This window comes from Monodon monoceros, unplaced genomic scaffold, assembly GCF_005190385.1.
Source record: "Monodon monoceros isolate NGI ecotype Baffin Bay Population unplaced genomic scaffold, NGI_Narwhal_1 Super_Scaffold_3, whole genome shotgun sequence".
Taxonomy (NCBI): domain Eukaryota; kingdom Metazoa; phylum Chordata; class Mammalia; order Artiodactyla; family Monodontidae; genus Monodon; species Monodon monoceros.
Window position 1 is genome coordinate 64,721,711 of NW_021703780.1, and position 22,797 is coordinate 64,744,507.

General features: G+C 44.8%; 1 protein-coding gene across 1 annotated transcript in view; it reads left to right on the forward strand.

Annotated features, from left to right (window-relative positions):
- The window catches only part of RBM5 (RNA binding motif protein 5), a 24,899-nt gene extending 5,755 nt beyond the window's left edge, over positions 1 to 19,144 (forward strand). Inside the window, exons 5-25 of the mRNA XM_029242123.1 lie at positions 3,134 to 3,203; positions 3,693 to 3,766; positions 6,223 to 6,306; positions 7,188 to 7,248; positions 7,719 to 7,784; positions 8,634 to 8,794; positions 9,243 to 9,340; positions 9,945 to 10,032; positions 10,184 to 10,261; positions 10,345 to 10,417; positions 11,088 to 11,173; positions 11,558 to 11,636; positions 11,849 to 11,940; positions 13,593 to 13,754; positions 14,599 to 14,748; positions 14,831 to 14,902; positions 15,480 to 15,659; positions 16,209 to 16,283; positions 17,304 to 17,401; positions 17,479 to 17,608; positions 18,471 to 19,144. Of these exons, the coding sequence (XP_029097956.1) occupies positions 3,134 to 3,203; positions 3,693 to 3,766; positions 6,223 to 6,306; positions 7,188 to 7,248; positions 7,719 to 7,784; positions 8,634 to 8,794; positions 9,243 to 9,340; positions 9,945 to 10,032; positions 10,184 to 10,261; positions 10,345 to 10,417; positions 11,088 to 11,173; positions 11,558 to 11,636; positions 11,849 to 11,940; positions 13,593 to 13,754; positions 14,599 to 14,748; positions 14,831 to 14,902; positions 15,480 to 15,659; positions 16,209 to 16,283; positions 17,304 to 17,401; positions 17,479 to 17,608; positions 18,471 to 18,596 (2,103 nt within the window). The 3' untranslated portion in view covers positions 18,597 to 19,144. The remainder of the gene's footprint in view (positions 1 to 3,133; positions 3,204 to 3,692; positions 3,767 to 6,222; positions 6,307 to 7,187; positions 7,249 to 7,718; positions 7,785 to 8,633; positions 8,795 to 9,242; positions 9,341 to 9,944; positions 10,033 to 10,183; positions 10,262 to 10,344; positions 10,418 to 11,087; positions 11,174 to 11,557; positions 11,637 to 11,848; positions 11,941 to 13,592; positions 13,755 to 14,598; positions 14,749 to 14,830; positions 14,903 to 15,479; positions 15,660 to 16,208; positions 16,284 to 17,303; positions 17,402 to 17,478; positions 17,609 to 18,470) is intronic.
- The last annotated feature ends 3,653 nt before the right edge of the window (positions 19,145 to 22,797 follow it).

A 22,797-nucleotide genomic window follows, 5' to 3' on the forward strand; every position in this document is an offset into this window, starting at 1 on the left:
CCTTCCTCCCTCCCTCCCTCCCTCCCTCCTCCCTTCCTTCCTTTTCTTCCTTCCTCCCTCCCTCCCTTCCTTCCTCTCTTTCTCTCTCCCCTCCCTCTCCCCCTCCATCTCTCTCCCTCCCTCCCTCCCTTCCTTCCATCTTTCATTTGGGAGGGCAGCTCTGTGCGGCATGCAGGACTTTAGTTCCCCAACCAGGGATCGAACCCATGCTCCCTACAGTGGAAACACGGAGTCTTAACCACTGAACCGCCAGGGAAGTCCCTGAAGCCTTTCTTGACCTACCAGGTAGAATTTCTTAAGTGTATCCCCAACCCTTGAATGCAGGAGGCTGCTCAGCCAATGTTGTTTGTGAAATGAATGATGTTTTGAAATACGTTTATAAAACATGCATTATGCCAGTATCTATTGTCTGGGAGTATTCAGAGTAATATTCTGACTAATGTTTAGTGAATTTTAGAGCTAAAGATAAGTACTGAGTTCACACAGCCTTGGTCTTCTAAACATTGGAAGTGACAAATGTGAGATGGGATATTAGAATTAATAGTGGGTACACTATTAATAGAATTAATAGTGTACTATTATTCTAATAGTACTATTAGAATAATAGTACACAATAGTGTACTGCTATGCTATAGTGATGCAGAACCATGGATCCTGCCTCATAAAAGCTTAAGGATGAATAGCTAAGGTCAGCAGATAATGAAGACAATGCAGAGTAGAAAGGGATAGGTGTTGGAAGAGGTCCTGTTGAAAGTGGTTCTGTGGAGTAACTCTGGAGGATTCTTTAAGGGAGCTGAGTTAACTGGTCGAGGGCAAGGAAGAGCTCCAGGGAGGTTTTAGTTGAGTTGATTCTTGGGGGATAGAAATGTTTTGGTCTGGTGGAGAACTGAGGATAAGATGTGGACTGGCCCAAATCAGCTTGATTTGACTGAAATCAAAAGCTTTTGACAGGAGAGAGGTGGATGGGAAGGTGCTCTGGGGGCCAGTGATGGAGTCTTTGAAAGTCCAGCTAAGTATAAAAGAAAGCTACTGAGGTTTTTACCTGGTAACAAAAGCTATGTAGGTTAGAATGGTAGGGGGTAGAAAGAAGGCAGAGCTGAGCTCAGGTAGCAGCAGCCATGAGCATGTGGAGTAGGGGATACAAGAAATCTTGCAGGAGTCAGTTGAGGAAAGTTTACTTGTTGATCATACTGTTCCCTTGAGTCTTTTAGGCCTGTGGCCCTGGGAGCGTGCAGAAGAAGTGGGTGGCATGGGGAGAGCAGTGCCTTAGCTGACTCTGGGGGCAGTCCCTTCTGGTAATGAAACAAGATTGAAATGCTTATTTATTTCAGGCTTCTCAGAGAACTAGAAGTGCTTACCTTAAGAAGGCAGGTTTTCAAAGTAGACTTTCTGAGGTTGCCAAATTTTGTGCAGTATTTGTAGAAAATTTGCTTATTGGGATCTTTAAAACCTTTTAAAATTATAGTATTTCATCTTCTCCTGAATTTCAGTTTATCACTTTCAGTATTGTCATTTTATTTTAGTCCTCCACTGACATGTGAACTCTTAGAGTAACAGTCTTTAGTTAATTATGTTACTATGTATGTTACTGTATCACTACTTTTTAGAAACTGTTTTTAGTTACTCTGGTGACTGATTTTTTACTTACTGTGTTACCAAGCATGAACTCAAGTCAGGTGGTTGGCTCTGGCTCAGTGTAGTGCTTCTCATACATACTCTTTGTGAAAAAATAGTCGATTTTCCTTATATTTATGGTAGTTGCAGTCTATAAAGGCACTGGGGATATGGAACCATGCTCTTAGGGGAAATACAAAGTTAGGTTCCTGTGAGCCTCTGGTCACAACATTTACATTAACTGATCAATATATGACCTTGTTGTTTCGTGTGTATTTCTGTTTAGAGGTGCCTTATTTAATATATACTGTTGATTCATTGGCATTGAACTCACAGCCAATAGCCCTGTAACTTATGTCTGAATGAAGCTTTTCTAATATATTTTCCCTGTAAGGGACATCACAGCCTTCCTTCTTGCATTAGGAACACTAGACAGCACTTCAGCACTGCACTTGGAGAGCCATTTTAAACAGTGAAATCACCAACAAAAAGTACAAAAATGTGAAAAACTTGGCACTAAACAGACTATGAGTAGGACACTTGTTTACAGTATGAAAGCTGAAACAAGGCAGAGCATCACCTCTGCCGGGAACACATACATCAGGTGACTCAAATTTTTTACTACTCTGCACGTGTCTGCAAATGGCCATGAAAGCACTTACAAGTATTGATTTGGAGTTAACGAATTTTAATGCGTAGGCAAATCCACAAGCGCAGAATCCCCAAATAATGAGGATTGACTGTATATAACCCTGCAGCCCTTACACGTAATTATGGAAAGTGGAGGCCACAAAGAATCTCTGTTTCACAAATTTGGCCCTGGTTTTCTCCCTGGGAGTATCGCTGCCTGGTATGATTGATAAAGAGACTAATGTATTTATTAATGTATTTTGCCTTTTGCAGTAAGGGTTTGATCTGACATCAATAACAAACCTACCAGCCAGAAGTCTTTCTTCAGGCCCAATTGTTTACTTTGATTTACTAGGAACCGAAGAACGTTATGAGCTTTGTTAATTTTCACCATTAATGTAAATGTAAGGAAGCTATTTCTTTAAGATATTGTGCAAAAAATATTTATCTTAAGGGAGTTCCTCATTTTTTGGCATTGATACTTGGTTGCGTACTTCAGAAGACAGTGACATATCTTCTGCATTTTTTAAATCTCATCTTTCTTTCTGGTCCTTTAGTACAAAGAACAACAAGATTAGACTAAAGGAGGGAGGCTTGAGGGACAGCATACCATGAGCAAGACTGTATATCACAAAATAAATAATTGTGCCTGAGGAAATTCCCAGTCAGCATATAAAGAATGCCTTCAAAGCTGTTACAGTACATCAGTTTCTATGAGAAGTGTTCCTTCTTTTATTCTATTTTTAGAATAATTACATTTTGATGATAGAAGTTAAAAGCTTGGTTAATTAAGCAGTTAATGTAATCCCTAGTCTTTGACCTCTCTTTAGTGTGGAATAGTTTGTGGCTAAAGCTTTAACTATAAATGTGTAAATCCCTGTCTGTGCAGATTCGAGAAATGATGGAATCCTTTGAAGGCCCTCAGCCTGCGGACGTGAGGCTGATGAAGAGGAAAACAGGTGAGAGCTTGCTTAGTTCCTGCTGTTCTGGTTCTCTTCCCCATTCCCACCTCAGTCCCTAAAGAACATCCTGATATCCCCAGTCTTCAAGCACATGAATTCAGAATGAAAGGTTTGCCATGGCTAAGGAATGTGACTGTTTGAAAACGATGTTAGAAAGCATCTGAGGACCTTTTTAAAAACTTTGTTTTTAGGGGCTTTTTTTTCCCTTCGGTAAGTAGTGATTTATAAACTCCTTGTTTGACTGTTTGTAGTCGGTTGCATGGTTACTTTTTAAGCGTGGAATCAAATCGAGTGGCATTTAGTTCAGGCGGCTTGGTTCCTTGCCATGGCAAAGTATCAAGAAGATCCCCAAGTCAAGTCACATTTGTAAAGCTGCTTCCCAATTGGCTTTGTCACGCAGTGTTGAAGCAGTGGGAGAGAGATTCACCTGTTATAAAGGAACTGACTAACACGAGTATCCCGTCTATATCTGAATGCTGTCTCTAGGTGTAAGCCGTGGTTTCGCCTTCGTGGAGTTTTATCACTTGCAAGATGCTACCAGCTGGATGGAAGCCAATCAGGTTGCTTCACTCACCAAGTCTAGATATTCATGAAAATGGAACAAGTCTGTACAATTAAAAAAAAAAAAAAGGTTGAAGGAGTGGTTTGTTCCAAAGGAGTGACTTTAAAAAAAGAAAAGCTTTGTATATATTAAAATTGCTGTTACTAGAATAAATACAGTACCAAGCACTACATTGCAGAATTTGCTCTGCCTTTAAACATGGCTACCTGGCAGGGCCTTGTTAACCACTGAATATTTGTCTGGTAGTTATCAAGACATCTTAATATTCCCCTTTTCCTTACCTGATTATATTCCTATTATGTCCATTGAGAGTAATCTTAGATTATCCAACTCTCGATTTGACAGTGAAGAGAATATAATTGAAGTCTGCTACAGGCATTTTGTAAGTAATTTTTTATTTCTCTTGGAGACTGCAAGCCTCCTGGAGGCGTAACTGCTCAGTGGGTCTTCAAGGACTATGTAAGGACCCAGTAGAATTTCTGAACAATAAGTCTGATGATATTAGCCTGGGAGCTGGTGTCCTGCTGCTGTCTGATCTAGTTAGAGTGGCATTAACATTCTAATCTCCCTGAGAATGCCTTTTATAGTCTGTTCAAAGCAAATCATTGATGATTCTTTAAGAAGCATTAACTGAAGTGTTCTACAGTTTGTCAAGATAATGTTCAGTGCTTGGCACTTAAATAACGTTTTTTGCCAGAACTCCAAAGCACAGTATTGAATGCCTTAACCAAGTGCATTCTGGGAAGTCTGCTTAACTCATTATGTTGCTTCTCTGCAGCATTTTATGATTTGTCACTCATAAATAAGAGTTATATTCTTTGATGATTTATTATCATTTATAACAAGACTCACTAATGAGGGTATCATTTTGACTGACTTGTTAGATTTCTAAGCCTCTCATTTCCTTAACCCAGAGGTGACAGCCTGATCTTATAATGGTAGATCTTCATTCATTTCATACCGTGGACACCATCCTAATAAAATTCAGGACATACACAAGCTTCATGTGAATCTGCTTTCTTTACATGACAGCATCTTTTAATATGGTGGATGTATCAGAATGACTTGGGAGTTTAAAACTCCTAGGAAATTAAAACCTGTAAGACACTTAAAAATCTCCACAATTTTAATGTATACAAAGCTATGTTAATGTGTAATATTTCATTACAGTTCAAATTCACTCCAGAAATAAAAGACCAGTAGGATTAGGGACTCAGTGATAGTTTGGAGTCTCCCCCAGCACACATCCCTCCTAGTGGGATGATCTGTTGACATATCTGCCAGCTTCTTTATTTTTGCTTCTTTACAACACAGTGAGTGGATGGCCTTCAGCTCTTTCCCTCTTGGCCAGACATGCAGTCTTGTCTTTAGATATTGCAGAGACAACATTCACAGCATGTCTTAACTCTTCCAGGATTTGCAAGAACCAAATTACTCAACAGTATGTATGTTTAGAGGGGTTAGACTCCTTTAAAAAAATTTGGATATCTAACCTCCTACTTAAATCTGTTCTGACAGTGTCAGAACATCCTGCTCCCTTCCCCTCCCCCCAAAAAAAAGAAAAAGAAAAGATATGCCTGTTAAATGAAGGCTCTTTGGGGGCAGGTGCTGGGTATACTCTTGGTAGACTGATTCAGCTCAGAGTTTTTGACCTTTGAAAATTAAGTCCTTTTTAGTCACATGGTTGACTTGAAGGATGAGGTGGTATATGAACATTTACAAACTTTTCCTAACCCCCTGAAGAAACTTCATTGGCCTCCTGGTTACTCATCTTGAAGGAGAGTACCATCTATTTCAGTGAAAAACACATCTGTCACTCAGGACATCACGTGGTTGCACTTGGCAGGAAGAAATCTCATTTAGCTGTTTTAGAGTCGATGGCATTCAGACTAGTTCCTCCTGAGAAAATTGTAACCAGATTCCCTTTAAAAATGAGTTCCCCTCCCATTGTCGCCCAAAGGACACATCCTGAAGCAGGAATTTGAGGGAAGGGGAAATGTAAAGGCTTTCACTTTGCATAAGGATGGGGGACTGGGGAAAAAGTGAAGCGAAGCCCAAGGACACCATGCTAAGGGCTAAAGTAGGAGACAACCTCAGAACTGGGAGAGTTGTGTCTTCTGCTTTTTGAAATAGACTGTCACTCTCAGGCAGCCTGTCAATGATGAATGTTAGGACTTCTGTCTCTGCTGGAGACACGGCCTGGTGCATGTCAGCGTTTAGTGTGTGGCAGCTTTCTCAGCACTCCCTGACTCCGTTTACCTTTACTCCGCATCCCATTCTCTTACTGCCTATCTGAAGGATTGGATGGGCAGAGTATAGGTGGCGGTGGTTGGTCCTCCCCGTATGTTGTCCATTTAATTCCAGAGCACTGATTTTTCCGAAGTGTGCTCTGCCCTGGGAAAATGGACACATGTTCCTCACAATGGGAATAACTAATTACTTCTTTTTTTACAGAAAAAGCTGGTGATTCAAGGAAAGCATATTGCAATGCATTATAGCAATCCCAGACCTAAGTTTGAAGATTGGCTTTGTAACAAGGTAAGCATGCGTTCTTCCCAAATAGACAAAACTCTTGGGGTTTTGTTGTTTTCTATTTGTTTGTTTGATTGTCCAAACAAGGACATGAGTAAGTACACAATCACCAGCTTTTATCATAAGGTGATTTTCGTACTTTCTGACTTTCTTGGGTCCTCCTGAGTAGGTACTAAAGGACAGAATCCCTCAAACATGAGAGATTTTGTTTAAGATCCTGGTTCTAAGCCCAGTGTTTCAATTAAGATTTTAAGTTTATTTCACTTTATGGTTTCTTGAATTCTAGAGCTCTCAACTTTTGGCAATTTCTCTCTTTTTTTTTTTTCTATTATTATTTGGCTGCATTGGGTCTTTGTTGCTGTGCATGGGGGCTGTTCTTCATTGCAGTGTGCGGGCTTCTCATCATGGTGCCTTCTCTTGTTGCAGAGCATGGGCTCTAGATGCATGGGCTTCAGTAGTTGTGGCTCACGAGCTCTACAGCACAGGCTCAGTAGTTGTGGCGCACGGGCTTAGTTGCTGATTCTTAACCACTGCACCACCAGGGAAGTCCTTATGGTGCTCTTCTGATATAAGGGAGAACTTTGCCAGTGGCTTGCTATAGGATTTTGGGGTGAACTAAAACTTTTCCCCAGCTTGGTAAAAATGGAATTCTACTTCAGAATACATCAAAATTTGTTTTTCTTGGGAGAATTCACATAGTAAAAGCATTCTAAATTTTTAGGTTAATATCCCTTTATCTTGGATACATGGTATCACTTTCTGCTTTTTTTTTTTGGTTGTTCCTCACTGGGACTTGCCCGTGGCCCTCTTGCTCTAACTTACCACATTGTTACTAGTAAGCCCGGCCTACTGTGAGAAATAACTAAGATAAAACTTTTTTTTTCCAGTGCTGCCTTAACAATTTCAGGAAAAGACTAAAATGCTTCCGATGTGGAGCAGACAAGTTTGGTAAGCCCAGATTCAGCTGTTTGGGAATATGTATTAAACCCTGACTAATTGGATTGTCTGTGAACCTAAAGAAAAGTACAGGTTGTAGGGCATTTAAACAAGTAACCTATATATTTTCCTTAAACCTTCTTACCTGAGGTTAGGTAGATCCTGCTGATGATTGTGAGAGTACAAATAGTTCTTTTATGTTCCAAAATTAAGTCTGCTCGCCTTGTTTACATTCTGCATCTGCTTTTCTTTAGTATAGAGGTAATGTCAGTCCTCCACTGGCCCAATTTTTGCATTCCCCATTTAAAATTCATGTCAGAATCAATGAGGTTTTACTATAGCCACAAATGGTTAAAAAAGAAAAAACAACTGCTACATTTACTTAAAATTAAAACTTTGGTATTTCAATGTATTTTTTATATTGGTTTGTTGTTTGTTTGTCTTCAGTTACTGATTCTTCCTCTTTCTTTCCTTTCTTGTAGACTCTGAACAGGAAGTGCCCCCTGGAACCACAGAATCAGTTCAGTCTGTGGATTACTACTGTGATAGTAAGTTCAAATGTAATCTTTTGGCCTTTATGTTGGAAATTAACCTCCATTTGATGTTTTTGTTCTCCTACCCTTTTTTATTTTATTTATTTTGCATTTATTTTATTTATTTATTTTTGGCTGGCGCTTCGTTGCTGCGCACGGGCTTTCTCTAGTTGCAGTGAGCGGGCTTCTCATTGCGGTGGCCTCTCCTGCTGCACAACACGGGCTCTAGGCATGCAGGCTTCAGTAGTTTGGGCATGCAGGCTCAGCAGTTGTGGCTCGTGGGCTCTAGAGCGGAGGCTCAGTAGTTGTGGCTCACGGGCTTAGTTGCTCCGCAGCATGTGGGATCTTCCCGGACCAGGGCTCGAACCCATGTCCCCTGCATTGGCAGACGGATTCTTAACCACTGCGCCACCAGGAAAGTCCCACCCTGCCGTTTTTTTTTGTTTTGTTTTTTTCATCCTGCCGTTTTTTAATGAGGAGCAGTAGCTTCAGGTTGCCTCATAAAAGATTGGTTTTTAGAATCTTCTCCATGTCAAAGTGTGAAAGATATGCAGTCGACTCTTGAACAACATGGGTTTAACGAACAATGTGGGTTTTTTCAATGAATGCTATAGTAGTACAGTATCCTCTGGTTGAATCTGGGGATGTGGAACTACCAGTACAGAGGGCTGACTATAAAGTTATATACAGATTTTTGACTGCGTGGCTGGGATGGGGGTGGGGTCAGCACCCCTCATCCCCCTGCATTCAAGGGTCAAATATGCTAGAAACCTCCCAAAATGGATTTGTTTGTACTTGAACCTGCCTTGAAAAGCATTGGTTGTGGGAATGCATGTATCTGTCATCTGTCTCATTCACCTGCAGCAATCATACTTCGAAACATAGCTCCACACACTGTGGTGGATTCCATCATGACAGCGCTGTCTCCCTACGCATCCTTAGCTGTCAATAACATTCGCCTCATAAAAGACAAACAGACCCAGCAGAACAGAGGCTTCGCGTTTGTGCAGCTGTCTTCTGCAATGGTGAGATGTTCATTGAATCTTTCCTTTTAAAAGAAACTGAGATTTAAGAGGCAAATGTGGTTCATCTAATTGTGATACTGTGTGTAAGGCTCCTGGAGCCCAAAGTTCAAGACTTAAGAAATGACAGTTATTACAGTGCTAAATTATAGGCTGATGACTTCAGTAAGTGGTAAAAATACCATATATACCTGTAGATAACTGAAGGTTGAGCCATAGTTTTGTCATTTCATCATGCTTTGTTTTAGACTGTTTTAGCATTTACTCTTTTAATAATACTGGGTACCTTCATGTCCTGGAGGAAAGAGGGCTAATTTTTTTCTCACAATTTCATATCCGCAAATAAGAATGAATTGCTATTCTTTTTTTAATATTTCTTTGACTGGGCTAGGTAGTAGAGAGAGATTTTCAATTATGTGACAAAATTGTTTTTCTTCACATTCTCCTTCAGGACGCTTCTCAGCTGCTTCAGATACTACAGAGTCTCCATCCTCCTTTGAAAATTGATGGCAAAACTATTGGGGTTGATTTTGCAAAAAGTGCCAGAAAGTGAGTGGCTTCATTGTCCTTACTTCAAACCGCTGCATCTGCGTGCTTGTCCAGGGATGCTTTGCTAACTGCATTCAAAGCCCATGTTCTCTACATTGAGACACTATCCTTCCTGGTTGGCTGGGAAGGATACAGTTGTCTTCTTAGAGCTTATTCCCTCCTGTCTCAATAACCAGTTGCCAGAAAACTTCAGAGCAGGACAAAGAGAGACATGGCAGATGGGTTGAGAATAAGTGCTATGCAAACTGCTTCAAGATGGTGCAAACCCATCTGGATATAATTCTTTACTTCCAGAACAACATGCAGTTTCATGTATTTAGAGCTTCATTCTAGCGATGTAAATTCCCCCTTACTGGTGTCATTGCTCATCCAGCAGACACCTTATTAGATGGAAGGGTACAAAGGAGAATAGAAATACTACAGGGACACTTGCCCACTTAGGGCTTTGCCCATGGGAACCCTTCCTCATCTGAAATGTGGCCTTGCTGGCATTAGAGACCTTCCAACAAAGGCTGGAGTGAATTGCTGTTTTCTGGGTAGTGTGGCATTAGTGATTGGAAGCATACTGAAATAGAATCCCATGATTGGATCATTGTGGTTTCAGAGACTTGGTCCTCCCAGATGGTAACCGGGTCAGTGCTTTCTCCGTGGCTAGTACAGCCATTGCTGCCGCTCAGTGGTCTTCCACCCAGGTAAGATGGAGGATCTTTTTGCTCAGTGTAGTGTGGTGGTGTTGCCCGGATTCACAGAAGTAACCTCTCCAGCGGTGCTTGCCTTAGAAGCTCTCCAAGGACATTTTAAAAACTTGATGTCTGTGTTTCCTCTTCTTTTGATATTTTGTAGTCTCAGAGTGGCGAAGGAGGCAATGTTGACTACAGTTACCTGCAGCCAGGCCAAGATGGCTACGCCCAGTATGCTCAGGTAGGTAGATTTGACCAGCATCCAACTTCTGGTCTCCAGAGTGTGTCTGAGAATAGCAGCTTTAATGGTGGACTCTTCTACAGTACTCACAGGATTACCAACAGTTTTATCAGCAACAGGCTGGAGGATTGGAATCTGATGCATCATCTGCATCAGGTAATAAACTTCATATTCCCTTTATTTTTGTTTAAGCAAATACAATTGAGGAGATAGAACTAGATGTTCTCACTAGACCCAAATAAATCTATGAGGGCCATTTCCCTGCAAAACTTGGGGATAGGACACATTCAGGGTTGTCACCATGTGCCTAAGGTCCTAGGGGAATATTGGGATTGCTCGTGTACATCAGGAGCTGATAAGAAGCTCTTAGAGACCATGTGATGAATGTTCATTCTTGGAATTCAGTATTTTCCCTGTCTGTGTTGTTAGGAATCATGGGTGACCATGTAGGTTCAGGTAAGCAGAGACGGTGTGGCCCTGCAGTCTGGTGTCCAGACATTAATCAGAAGGGTCACTCTAAAAGCTTATGCTTCAGTTGTTCTAGAATTATAAAGGTGTGGCAGTTAAATCTATTCGCAACCCCAGAGCAGATATGGAGACTTTCTTCTCTTCCTTCTTCTTAACCATCATACAGAATGTTTGACTTTGTGTGTCACACTCTAGTAGGATTATAAAAATGAAAATATCGTAGGTTCAAGAGTACGTATTGGGAATTAGGTTGTTAAGAACTGACATATACAAAGATGCTAGATTGGGCATTACAGATAAGGATGTTTGGCTTAGAGTTCAGTGTGTTGGCTCTTCTAACTCCTGTGTTTATTATCAGGCACAGCGGTGACCACCACCTCAGCGGCTGTAGTATCTCAGAGTCCCCAGCTATATAATCAGACCTCCAATCCACCCGGCTCTCCGGTAATCCTGTCATTTTAGATACAGAACTGGTGACTGTTGGGGAAGCTTTGTGTTGCCATACTAGTATTGTCTTTGCCTGCTGTATGAGCTAGGATTGAATAATACACATTCCAGTCTCACTTCTCTGTCAAATATTATTAGGTAATAAAATAATTTTGTGTATGTATTTTAAGTGCAAGATTCCAAACGGTGTATTTATACTATGCATGTTTCGACTTGACCTTTAGGAAGAAAGTTGTCAACATGTGTTTTGATCAAGGATTGCCTTAGATCGTTGCTACAGTGGGTCTGTCAGGGGGCCCTTCCTGCTGGATGATTGCAGTGATTTAGTTCTCTTGAGAGACTTTACAGTTGAAATTATATTGAAGCTGCTGTTCTTTCCAGACTGAGGAAGCACAGCCTAGCACTAGTACACAGGCCCCAGCCGCTTCCCCCACTGGTGTAGTTCCTGGTACCAAATATGGTAAGCCAAACCTCATGGGGCTGTTGATAGTTGGAAGGTCCTAGTTGTTGTCTTTGTTTAATAAGAGTTCCTCTCCCTTTGTGGGTGTCAGAGGGACACTTGGGGATGTGAGAGAAGACCATTAAGGCCTGCTGCATCTCAGTGGCTTAGAATTTAAAGTAAAGCCAGTTTCTTACCTGGAATGACTGTATGCTGGATTTTGTTTTTTGCAGCAGTGCCTGACACGTCCACTTACCAGTATGATGAATCTTCAGGATATTACTATGATCCGACAACAGGGCTGTACTATGACCCCAACTCACAGGTAATTTAAGGGTTAAAATACATGTTTTGAGGTATAATGTACATACGGAAAAATGCATGAAACTGACGTGCAGTTCTTGCAGTTCTTTGAATGTTTACATGTATATGCGTTCATACATACACCAGCGCTGAGATAAGAACGAGAGCATTCCTAGCACACTGGACATTCTCTGGTGCCTGTTGCTGTTCGGTCAGTAACCCCACCCGTAGCCACTATTCTTACTCCTAAACCATGGATTATTTTGTCAAGTTAAAATTTATAGGTGACTGTTAACCTTCATGTAAAGACTAGATAAAAATTTTAATTGTGATTTTTTTTCTTACTATATATTGTTTTTTTTTAATTGAGATAAAATTCACATAACATAAAATTCACCATTTTAACCATTTAGAGTGTTCAGTTCAGTGGTATATTCACAGTGTTGTGCAGCCATCATCACTATCTAATTATAGAACCTTTTCATCAACCTGAAAAGAAACCCTATGCCCTATATATTAAGCAGTCACTTCCTAATGCCGTCCCACCCCAGCAAATGCTGTCTGCTTTCTGTCTCTATGGATTTGCCTATTCTAGACATTTTGTGTAAATGGAATCAGATATGTGACCTTTTGTGTCTGGCTTTTACTTAGCAACCCTTTGTATTTTTGAGAATAGAAATTAGCAGATGTGTGGAGTGATATTTTATTTTTGGTGGTGTGTATAACTTTTAAAGAGGAAAAGCAACATTAACACTCCAAAAATAAACAGCTATTTATGACCAGGAGCTGTATGTATATATAGAACAGTAAAAATAAGTGCTTTTAACAGGAACTTGGTATTGAGAGCTTGTGGTTTCTGAGAGTCAGGTGTGAAGCTGTGTGGGACCTGCCAGGGAGGCTGAGCCTGTGCATGGTTCTTCCACTGCTCTTGCTTGTGAAGTCTGACCTTTCCCAGGCCATTCTTCTTGGCGGCCATAGAAGTTGTGGCTCCTGTGCCTGACCCGCACCACCTTCCCTGGAAGAGATACAACAGGCAGTCTCTCCTGGGTCCCTGTTGAGCAGGTAGAGTGAGTGATTGAAGAATAGAGAAGAGGAGAGATAACTGCTACCTATTCTCTGTTGTGGTTCTCCCCACAAATTTCAGATCAAGTTCCTTCACATGTCACCTCCTTCCAGGCTCCCGAGCTAGCCTCTTACAAACCTGTTTGGTTGCCTGAATGTCCACAGGCCGTGTTCTGTATGGTTGAACCCAACAATGATATGTTAACTGGTTGTCATGGAGGACGTATGAGAAAAAGCTCCTCCTGAACCACCTGTTCTGGCCACTTGGTTTGTGTAAATGGTCTGTCTATGGAAAGGAGTCAGATGCGTTTCTCTTTGGGTACCCTCCAGGCCCAGGGATTAAGTTAATAGGAACTAGACTCTTGAAAAGAAACCACACTCTACTTTTGCCCAAGAGGTTTCACACCTCTTGGCTGGTTCATCATCCTCACCTACACCAAGGTGTACAGCACCTCTTCTCTACGTAGAAAATATTACTAGTCTGCAGCATGCTTTGTTTTTATGTTTAGTTTTTTTGACAAAACAACTTTGATGTGAGTTTTTGACAAAATACTCCTTTAAGTTAATGGTTCAACACAGCAGAAATCTGCATTAATGGTATTTTTTTCCCAGTACTACTACAATTCCTTAACCCAGCAGTACCTGTACTGGGATGGAGAGAAGGAGACTTACGTCCTGGCTGCAGAGTCTAACTCCCACCAGCAGACAGGCCTACCTCCTGCAAAAGAGGGGAAGGAAAAGAAGGAGAAACCCAAGAGCAAAACAGCACAGCAGGTAAGGTCATGACCCAGCCAGCAGACCCATCTTTCTCTCTGGGATATTGGGCTTAATTTTTATGTTTTTTTTTGTTGGGGGGCAGGGAGGCGAGGCATTTATATCTGCTTTATTTGGATTCTTTAAAAGGGGGCCACACATCTTATTTATATCAAGTTTGTAGAGCATTTTGCAATTTTTTAGTGTTACCATATGTTGTTTGTCAGTTGCCTATGTACTTAGGGGAAAAAAATCCTGAAAGACTCAAAGACTTTTTTAATATTTATTTATTTGGCTGCGTCGTGTCTTAGTTGCGGTACGCGGGATCTTCATTGCCGCGTGCAGGGTCTTTAGTTGCGGCATGAGGGATCTAGTTCCCTGACCAGGGATAGAACCCGAGCCCCCTGCATTGTGAGCACAGTCTTAGCCACTGGACCACCAGGGAAGTCCCTGAGATTTAGGTTGTATAAGGCTGTATGGGGTTTCCTGTGCCTTTCGGCGGTTAGAAGAATTCACTGAAGAGTTCCCTCTGATGGAGCAGCAAGAAGAAAAGAGTCATTAATCAGCCTGCATAGTGCAGGACCCTGCATGAGTCCCAGCTTCAGTCCAGGGAGGAAAAGTCGTTTATACAGGTAACTTCAATGGGAAGCTGATAGAGGCCATCCATAAAAACTATTTATGGAATTTAAAATACATTGACTTTTGAGACCTTTAATGACTTTGGTTGTATGTACCTCATAAAGGTAAGGGCAAAAGGGGTTTTGTTACAGTTTGTTACAATAACGGCTTGTTTTCATGGCATAGGAGACTGTTTTCTAAGTTCCTCTACCTAAGTGTATTTTTTGTGATTGTTGTTTGACTTTAGATTGCCAAAGACATGGAACGCTGGGCTAAGAGTTTAAACAAGCAGAAAGAAAATTTTAAAAACAGCTTTCAACCTGTCAATTCTTTGAGGGAAGAAGAAAGGAGAGAATCTGCTGCAGCAGATGCTGGCTTTGCTCTCTTTGAGAAGAAGGTAACAGTAGCAGGAATGGCCTTACTTCATGAGGGGAACTTACGTAAAATTTGAGGCTTATGACGTGTTCTCTGTTTCCCAGGGAGCCTTAGCAGAAAGGCAGCAGCTCATCCCCGAATTGGTGCGAAATGGAGACGAGGAGAATCCCCTCAAGGTAAGGAAGTACCACCAGTTTAAAGACCATATCTGTGCTTTGTGTCTCACTTTGAAACTCAGCTGCATCGTGGCTAATGTGACTTCTACTTAATTGGTCCCTGTCAGTGGGTATTCGGAGCAGCTTCTGCACATAGAATCCATGTTCAGGGCTTTGCTTTCCCTGTGTGAGAGCTGGAGAGATGGAGCAGGGAATGAAGCCCGAATTCCTGAGCTCAGTTAATTGAGTTTTATTGCATTTGTAAATAGAGAGTTTTAACAGACTGGAAAGAGAAAATTAAGACAAGAAAAAAACGTATTTTATTGGTAGATACTAATGTGGGTGGGCCGTTACTCTGATCTGTTGTTTTTGGGGTTTTCAAATATGGTCAGCAGTTTGAGAACAGCCATCCAGGAACTCTTCTTGGGGCCCCAAGAGGGTTGGTGCCAGGAGGCTCTCAAGCCCAGCACTGGAGGACCTGGCTGCTCCACTCAGTATGGGTAATGCGTACTCTCACAGTTTGGATTAGGCATTACTTTTAGCCATTGCTATCTTCCTGTTGTACATTTCCAATGACCCACCCTCCTTTTGTCCCTAGAGGGGTCTGGTTGCTGCTTACAGTGGTGACAGTGACAATGAAGAGGAGCTGGTGGAGAGACTTGAGAGTGAAGAAGAAAAGCTGGCCGACTGGAAGAAGATGGCCTGCCTGCTCTGCCGGCGCCAGTTCCCAAACAGAGACGCCCTGGTCAGGCACCAGCAGCTCTCAGACCTACACAAGGTGGCCATGCTTCTCTGAGCTGATCTGAGGCAGGGAGGGGAGGCAGCAAGATGCTGTGAGTGCCCTGACGTTAGTGAAGTTTCAGTAAATACCTGTATTAGATGATTGCCTTTTAGAAGGCTGCTCCTGATTATAGTATGTTCTAGATTATGGAGTGGAAAGGACCGTGGCAGCTCCATATGCACCGGGCTCTGGCTTTCATGCTGTAGTGTAGTGAATTAGGCTTTGACTCTTAGAATATAATAGATACTGGGGCTTCCCTGGTGGCGCAGTGGTTGAGAGTCCACCTGCCGATGCAGGGGACACGGGTTCGTGCCCCGGTCCGGGAAGATCCCACATGCCGCAGAGCGGCTGGGCCCATGAGCCATGGCTACTGAGCCTGGGCGTCCGGAGCCTGTGCTCCACAATGGGAGAGGCCACAACAGTGAGAGGCCCGCATACCGCAAAAAAATAAAAAATAAAAAAAATAAAAAGAATATAATAGATACTGATAATGTGATATCTCAAATTAGGTGTGAATTCTTACCGTCTGTAAAATCTCTCGTATAGCAAAACATGGACATCTACCGACGATCCAGGCTGAGCGAGCAGGAGCTGGAAGCCTTGGAGCTGAGGGAGAGAGAGGTGAATGGGGGTCAATGTGCCGCTAGAGTGTCTTGGGGTAACTGCCTTTGGTTTTTATTTGTAGCACTTGTTTCAGGTCCCAGGGACAGGGTAGGGTTTGCCACATACCTGTCACCTGGCCATTGTGGCTCATGTAGACTGGACCCAACTCTGTGCGCTTTGTGAGCCCTGTACTGACGCTTAATGAGGGTGCTCAAGGCTGCTCACAAGTCCTGAGTGCCAAATACTTGCTGGTGAAGTATGCTGGATTTTAGCAAGGAGAGAGTGAGCTCATTTGGCCTGGCCAGGGAAGCCTTTGTGAACAATGAGAGGAGCTTCAAATGAGGCCCAGGGAACAGCAGGACACAAGATGATTGCAGGTGATGTGGAAGGAAGCAGTGGGCAGGAGAAACTTGTGGGGCCACTAATGGCCAGTCATTTGGTAGTTGACAAGGCAGGTTGAGAGCCAGCTGGGCAGGGTTTTAAATACAAATAGAGGCCTATGGGTTAGAGATGAACCAGTGAGCAAGTTACTTGAAATTTCTCACCCCAAGATAGTATCTGTAGTTAGGGCTTTTGCTTTCCTGTTTTTTTCCACTGTTTATGGTGCCGTCTCCCCAGGGACTGTAGAACAGGTCTCTGGAAGTCTCCTTGGCTCTGTCTCCCTGGAGGTGGGCCTGTCCAAATGCTGAGGGGGTACAGCAGCTCTGCCCTCCTCTCCCTCGAGGACCTTGGCAAGCTGTGCCCACGCCCAGCAGGCTGGTTGAAGAGCTTGACAAGAGGTGACTCGTTAAATAAAACTGGTTGTTGGAAACATAGTTCTACCCCAGGTTCCACACACAGTTCATCTCTACAAACCTGCCGTTTTGGATATGACTGAGTGCAGCGAGGGAGACAGGGCATGTGGTATTTGGGAGCACTCTAAAAGGCCAAGCTCCAGATGAAGAAAGCACTTGAGGTGATAATCTTGAAGTGTGGGTGCATGAGACTGCTACAGATTGAAGTCTGAATATCTCTAACCATGTTTGTTTTCTCACATAGATGAAATACCGGGATCGAGCTGCAGAAAGACGGGAGAAGTACGGCATTCCAGAACCTCCAGAACCTAAGCGCAAGAAGCAGTTTGATGCTGGCACTGTGTATGTGTTGTGCACATTTTCCACTTTGTGAGCCGGGGCTCTGGCTTTTTAAGTAACTGTGTGTTTGCCACTGGCAGGAATTACGAGCAGCCCACCAAAGATGGCATTGACCACAGTAACATTGGCAACAAGATGCTGCAGGCCATGGGTTGGCGGGAAGGCTCAGGTTTGGGAAGAAAGTGTCAAGGCATCACAGCCCCCATTGAGGTAAGCAGTGGCTTGCAGGCTTATCCCAGAGATGAGATGAGATTGAAGAACCCAGAGGACCTAGGACCCAGTGGGAGTTGTCTTCTCTGCAGCCCTCCCATATTTCACGCTCCTTTTAAGATGTCAGTTGGAAGGAATGGGTGTGGCACCCTACTTGATTTTTCTGGTCTTTTGGTATCTTTGGGTAAAACCTACCTTCTCCTAAGGGCTGTGTCTTTCCATGTCCTTTGTTATAAACAAACCCTAATTTAATACCAATTCAGACCCGTGTAGCTTAGATTGGATTTTTAGAAAGGTACTGTGCTTTCATTTCTAAGTGATTTTGCTTATGTATAAAACAAATTATAATTTAGTAGGATTTCCATCCATGATAAGAAATCCTTTACTCAGATCTCAGGAGCAGAGGCCCTCAACCACTGGCCTTCTAGACAAAAGCACCGCCAGTGATTGCTCCCTCTCTGACCCGGTAACATAGCTTAGGTCAGACTCTTACTGTTGATTTGTGCAAGTGAGTTCTGCTGACTTCAAGCTGTCCTGCTGTGATCTGTGCCCAGAATTACCAGAGCTTCCCTGGGCTTCAGTGCAACGCTTTGTGCTTTGGGGCCCTTACAATGCTTGCTGAACAGGCAGAGGAGTAGGGGAGGGTGTGGTTCTATCTGCCTGTCTCCCTTACCTATTTGATCCCTTCAGTCCTTAAACCTACTCCAGGTCTCCAATATAGAAATCCATATCTTCATTTAAAACTTCCTCTCCTGTCTTCCAGAGGGTGGTCCAGCTCAGTAGGGAGTGGGTTAGATAAGGGAGAGAGGGAGCCATCCACACCCTACCTGCCAGCTGCTGACAGCAGTTTTATCCCCCCCAGGCTCAAGTCCGGCTAAAAGGAGCTGGCCTAGGAGCCAAAGGCAGCGCATACGGACTGTCTGGTGCAGATTCCTACAAAGATGCTGTCCGGAAGGCCATGTTTGCCCGGTTCACTGAGATGGAGTGAGACTCAGAGAGGATGAGAGAGAGAGAAAGAGAGAGAGAAAGAGAGAGAGAGACAGATATGACAAGGAGCTCCAGAGAGCACAAGGAGTGCTCCATCTCTTGAATTCACTCTGACCACCTTTCTGTTTAAGGGCATGCCTTGTGCTGTTAATAGTTTTTAGGGCAAACCACTTCTGCAAGGTTCTCCCACTTAAAGGAGTTCCCCTAGTATGGGTTATCTGGTGAATGGCCTGCCTTCCTGCCAGAGGGCTCATGAGCTGGCCAAGGGGACAGTGGGTCTTTTATACTTCAGTGTACATAGTGTAATTGTAGTGTGTTTTACATGTGTAGCCTATGTTGTGGTCCATCAGCCCCTTGCATTCCTAGGGGGTGTTGAGATGCCCTAGGGTGGTATGTAACACCAAAGCCGCCTCTGTTATTTGTTGTGCTGTCTTTTCTCGGCAAAAGCCTTGTGTATATTTGTATATTACACATTTGTACAGAATTTTGAAGATTTTCAGTCTAGTTGCCAAATCTGGCTTCTTTACAAAAGAAATACCTTGAAAAATGTGTGTCTGTGTCTCTTTATTCTTGGGGTGATGAAGGAAGTGTGTGAAAATTCATCATGAAAACTCCATCATAACTGAGTCGGCTTTTCCACTTCCTTACTTTGTATAGGCCTAAGTGAGTGCGAGAACTTGGGCTTCTTCACTTTTCACAGACTATCCTAGACCTGCGGGGGGTAGGCATGTTACTGCTCTGTGAGGAAGAGCCTCCCTGCTTTTGGCCACAATACAGGCGACCTCTGCTGAGGTGGAGGAGCTGAGAGGCCATCTCTCTCCCCCAAAGCACTCTACTTCTCCGCTGTCATCTCAGCTGCTGAGGAGGTAAGGTGGTCAGGGACGTTGCAGGGTTTTCCATTCAGGGTGGTGTCATCCAGTCCTTGTCATCATTTGGCCAGCAACACCATGCTTGACAAGAGCAGGAAGTGTGTCTGAGTCTGAGGCTGTTCCCGGGACCAGATGTGGTGATGGGGGTACCCATGCTGCCCATCTAGCTGAACTGAGTGCTTGGGCTCCCTGTTTGGCATTTAGTCAGGGAAGGGGAACTTGTTCTTAAAGTTAGACCTCCATGGCTTTTGTGAATGGTCATATTTTTCTGTTTTCAGGCAGGCCTGGCCCTTATAAAATCAGGATGAAAAATGCTCAGGAGGAGCTTTCAGGGCACGGGCCCTCACCCCAGCCTCCTAGGGGTTGCCTCAGAGAGGTTGAGCCTGGCTTTGCTAGGGAGATGTGGAGGCAAATGCAGAAACCTCAGGCTTGGGCTTCTGTGGGCTAAGGCTTGGGAACCTCACAAATGAGGGCCCAACTGATACGCCCATCTTCCAGGGACAGCCGTGGGGAGATACCATCCCCAACTCCAGAGTCCTTGCAGACACTGGTTCTCTTAGCATTTGAGCAGCAGTCGCAAGCAGCTTAATTAGACACATCTGACAGCCAGCCTGGAAGGCTGCAGCCACACAGGTGAGGCCACATGTTATGAAATCGGGGAAGCTCTTAATTACGTATAGCCAGCTCATCAAAGGGCAGGTGAGTGTAAGCCTCTTCCCTGGGAAGCTACAGCTGAGCCCTGGCAGGAGCGCCAGGCCTCCATCAGCCATCTTGAGCCTCTGACTTCCCCACACCAGGAAGGGCACTTGAATCGGTCCCAGCCCTACTTGGTGCTGATAGCTGCCGTACTCAGCTGCTCAAGGCTCCCATGAAGACAGCTCTGGACCACAGCATCTGCTGTCTGCACTGGCATGGGCTTTCCTATAAACATGAATTTAGTGTCCATCCTCTGATCAGATCCTGAGAGAAGCTGGCGGCTCCCTCTCCCACTTTCAGCCTGTTCCACAGCTATACCTGTCACCAGCATACCTAGCCAGGTGACTTCAGCCCTCATCTTGCATCTGAACCCATGGACCAATTGCTTAAAAGTTTGACAGGCTGTACCTTTGGCTCAGATCTCTCATAGAAGACCGTATTTGGGAGATCCTGCCAGTAGTGCTAAATGACTCTTTAACCCCTGAGGATCTGAGGCTGAAGCCCAAGGGCCCAGGCATCCCCCGCTGGCCTGTCAGGTTCTACTCCATCCCCAAGCCCAGGGATGACTGTGTCATGTCCTGCCCTGCCCTACCCTGACCATAGGACCGCTGTTACAGCCATGGCCGACGGGGGTGCTGTGAGAGCAGTGCAAAGTTCCCAATCAGGGAAACCCAAATTCTGAATTTGGAAGGGTCTCTTGCTGACCTAGAGGGAGCCTCCAGGGATCCCAAGTCCAGCCTGCCCTTTGCTGGGACAGCTGCTGCAATGTGCAGGGCTTTGAGGGCCATCCAGGAGCAGATGTCATGGCCATGCATCAAAAGAGTTTCAAAGCCCAGATGAGCAGTCAGGCCTGAGCTAAGCTCCCCAGGCATGCACAGTTTGGCTGGAGGTCTCAAGGGCGCCTGGAGTCCAGCCATCGGCTATCCTGATTCCCGAAGGATGAATGCCCTCAGGGACAGGTGGGATGGGGGGGGATGGGGGGGAGATTGCCCTGGAGACTGGACCCTGGAGAAGGGCTGTGCTACTGGTGGCCACCAGGTGGCAGCACTTCATCATTTATGGGCTGGACTCGTTTAGGTGCTCTCGTTGGGACCATATCTCACCAAGTCCTGGGGTGCTGGAGGATCCTAGGACCTCTTCCAGGTCTCTGAGATTCAAGGGGACCTGGCTAGAACTCAGGCCTCGAAGCTCTGTGTGAAGCAGGATAGGCAACAAGTTTGGGGCCCTGCAGGTTCTTTTTATTTTTTAAGATTTATTATTTATTTAGTTTTGGCTGCGACGGGGCTTAGTTGCAGCACGCAGGATCTTCGTTGAGGCACGCGGGCTTCTCTCTAGTTGTGGTGTGCGGGTTTTCTCTTCTCTAGTTGTGGCGTGTGCAGGCTCCAAAGCGTATGGGCTCTGTAGTTGCGGCATGTGGGCTCTCTCGTTGAGGCACACAAGCTCAGTAGTTATGGTGCACGGGCTTAGTTGCCCTGTGGCATGTGGGATCTTAGTTCCCTGACCAGGGGTCGAACCCATGTCCCCTGCAGTGTAAGGCAGATTCTTTACCACTGGGCCACCAGGGAAGTTCCCCTGCAGGTTCTTGCCAGGTCCCTTACCCCCAGGGATCACCACTGGCTAGAAAGGAAAGTTGTTGCCCAGCTGTGGGACAAAGGGTCAGGCTAGCCCTGTGCACAGTAAGTGCTTCAGTCTCTTAGCAATTCTTTTCAACCCAGGTAAATAATTTCTGTGGTCGATAAAATGCATTTCTGCCTCTCACACTCTCTTTACCCATTTGCCTGATTATTGACTCACAGAAATACTCCCTTGGCAGAGCCCACATTGGATCCAGAGCCTCTGTCTCTACAGCCAGAGGAAGTTTGGGCTAAGCTTGCCCAGGGCTCTCAGGTGGAGGCAGGGGATGCCCACATGCCCTCAACCAGCCTCCCAAAAGCTGGAAGGAGGGGGAACTTTCCAGCAGGAGGCATAGCCAGGGGCAGGGCCCTTGCATCCGATTAGTCTCTGAACCACTTTTAGTCCCTGAATCATTTTCATCCAGTTTAAAGAGAAAACAGGCTCAAAGCAGAGCAGTTGCTGGAAATTACCAGGCTGGCAAGTGCTGAGCCTAGGTTCTGACTCAGGTACCTCTGCCCAACTGACATCTGGGCCAGCCAAAGGGACCGGTAGAGATGGAGAAGCTCGGCCTTGGGGATGACCACCACCCTCACCCACCCACCACTACCCTGGAGAGAGAAGACAGACAGGGAGAGGCAGACAAAGCAAGGCCTAGAGGATGCCAGGAAGAGGAGCAGGAGAGGTCTGCAGCGGCAGCAAGGGGCGGGAGGAGGCTGTGGGGCAAGATAACGTGGAGTGGGGGCGGCCCACCAGGTCTGGGGGAGTCGGTTCCGCTTCACCCCCCTGGCCGCTGAGGAGATAAGACAGCCAAGGAGCAGCCGGTGAATTCTGCATGCTGAGCGGGGAGGCCAGGCGCAGCAGGCCAGGGAAAGAGGAGGGGCCAGGAGGCCTGGCCCGGAACCCCTGCCGGCTTTCCTGCCAGACTGAGCAGCCCCACAGAGTCTGGGCCACCAGGCCTGGCTCCCGCTCCAGGCAGGCACCAGCACCCTGAGTTCAGCTGCTGGACAGGAGCTCTTTGAGAAT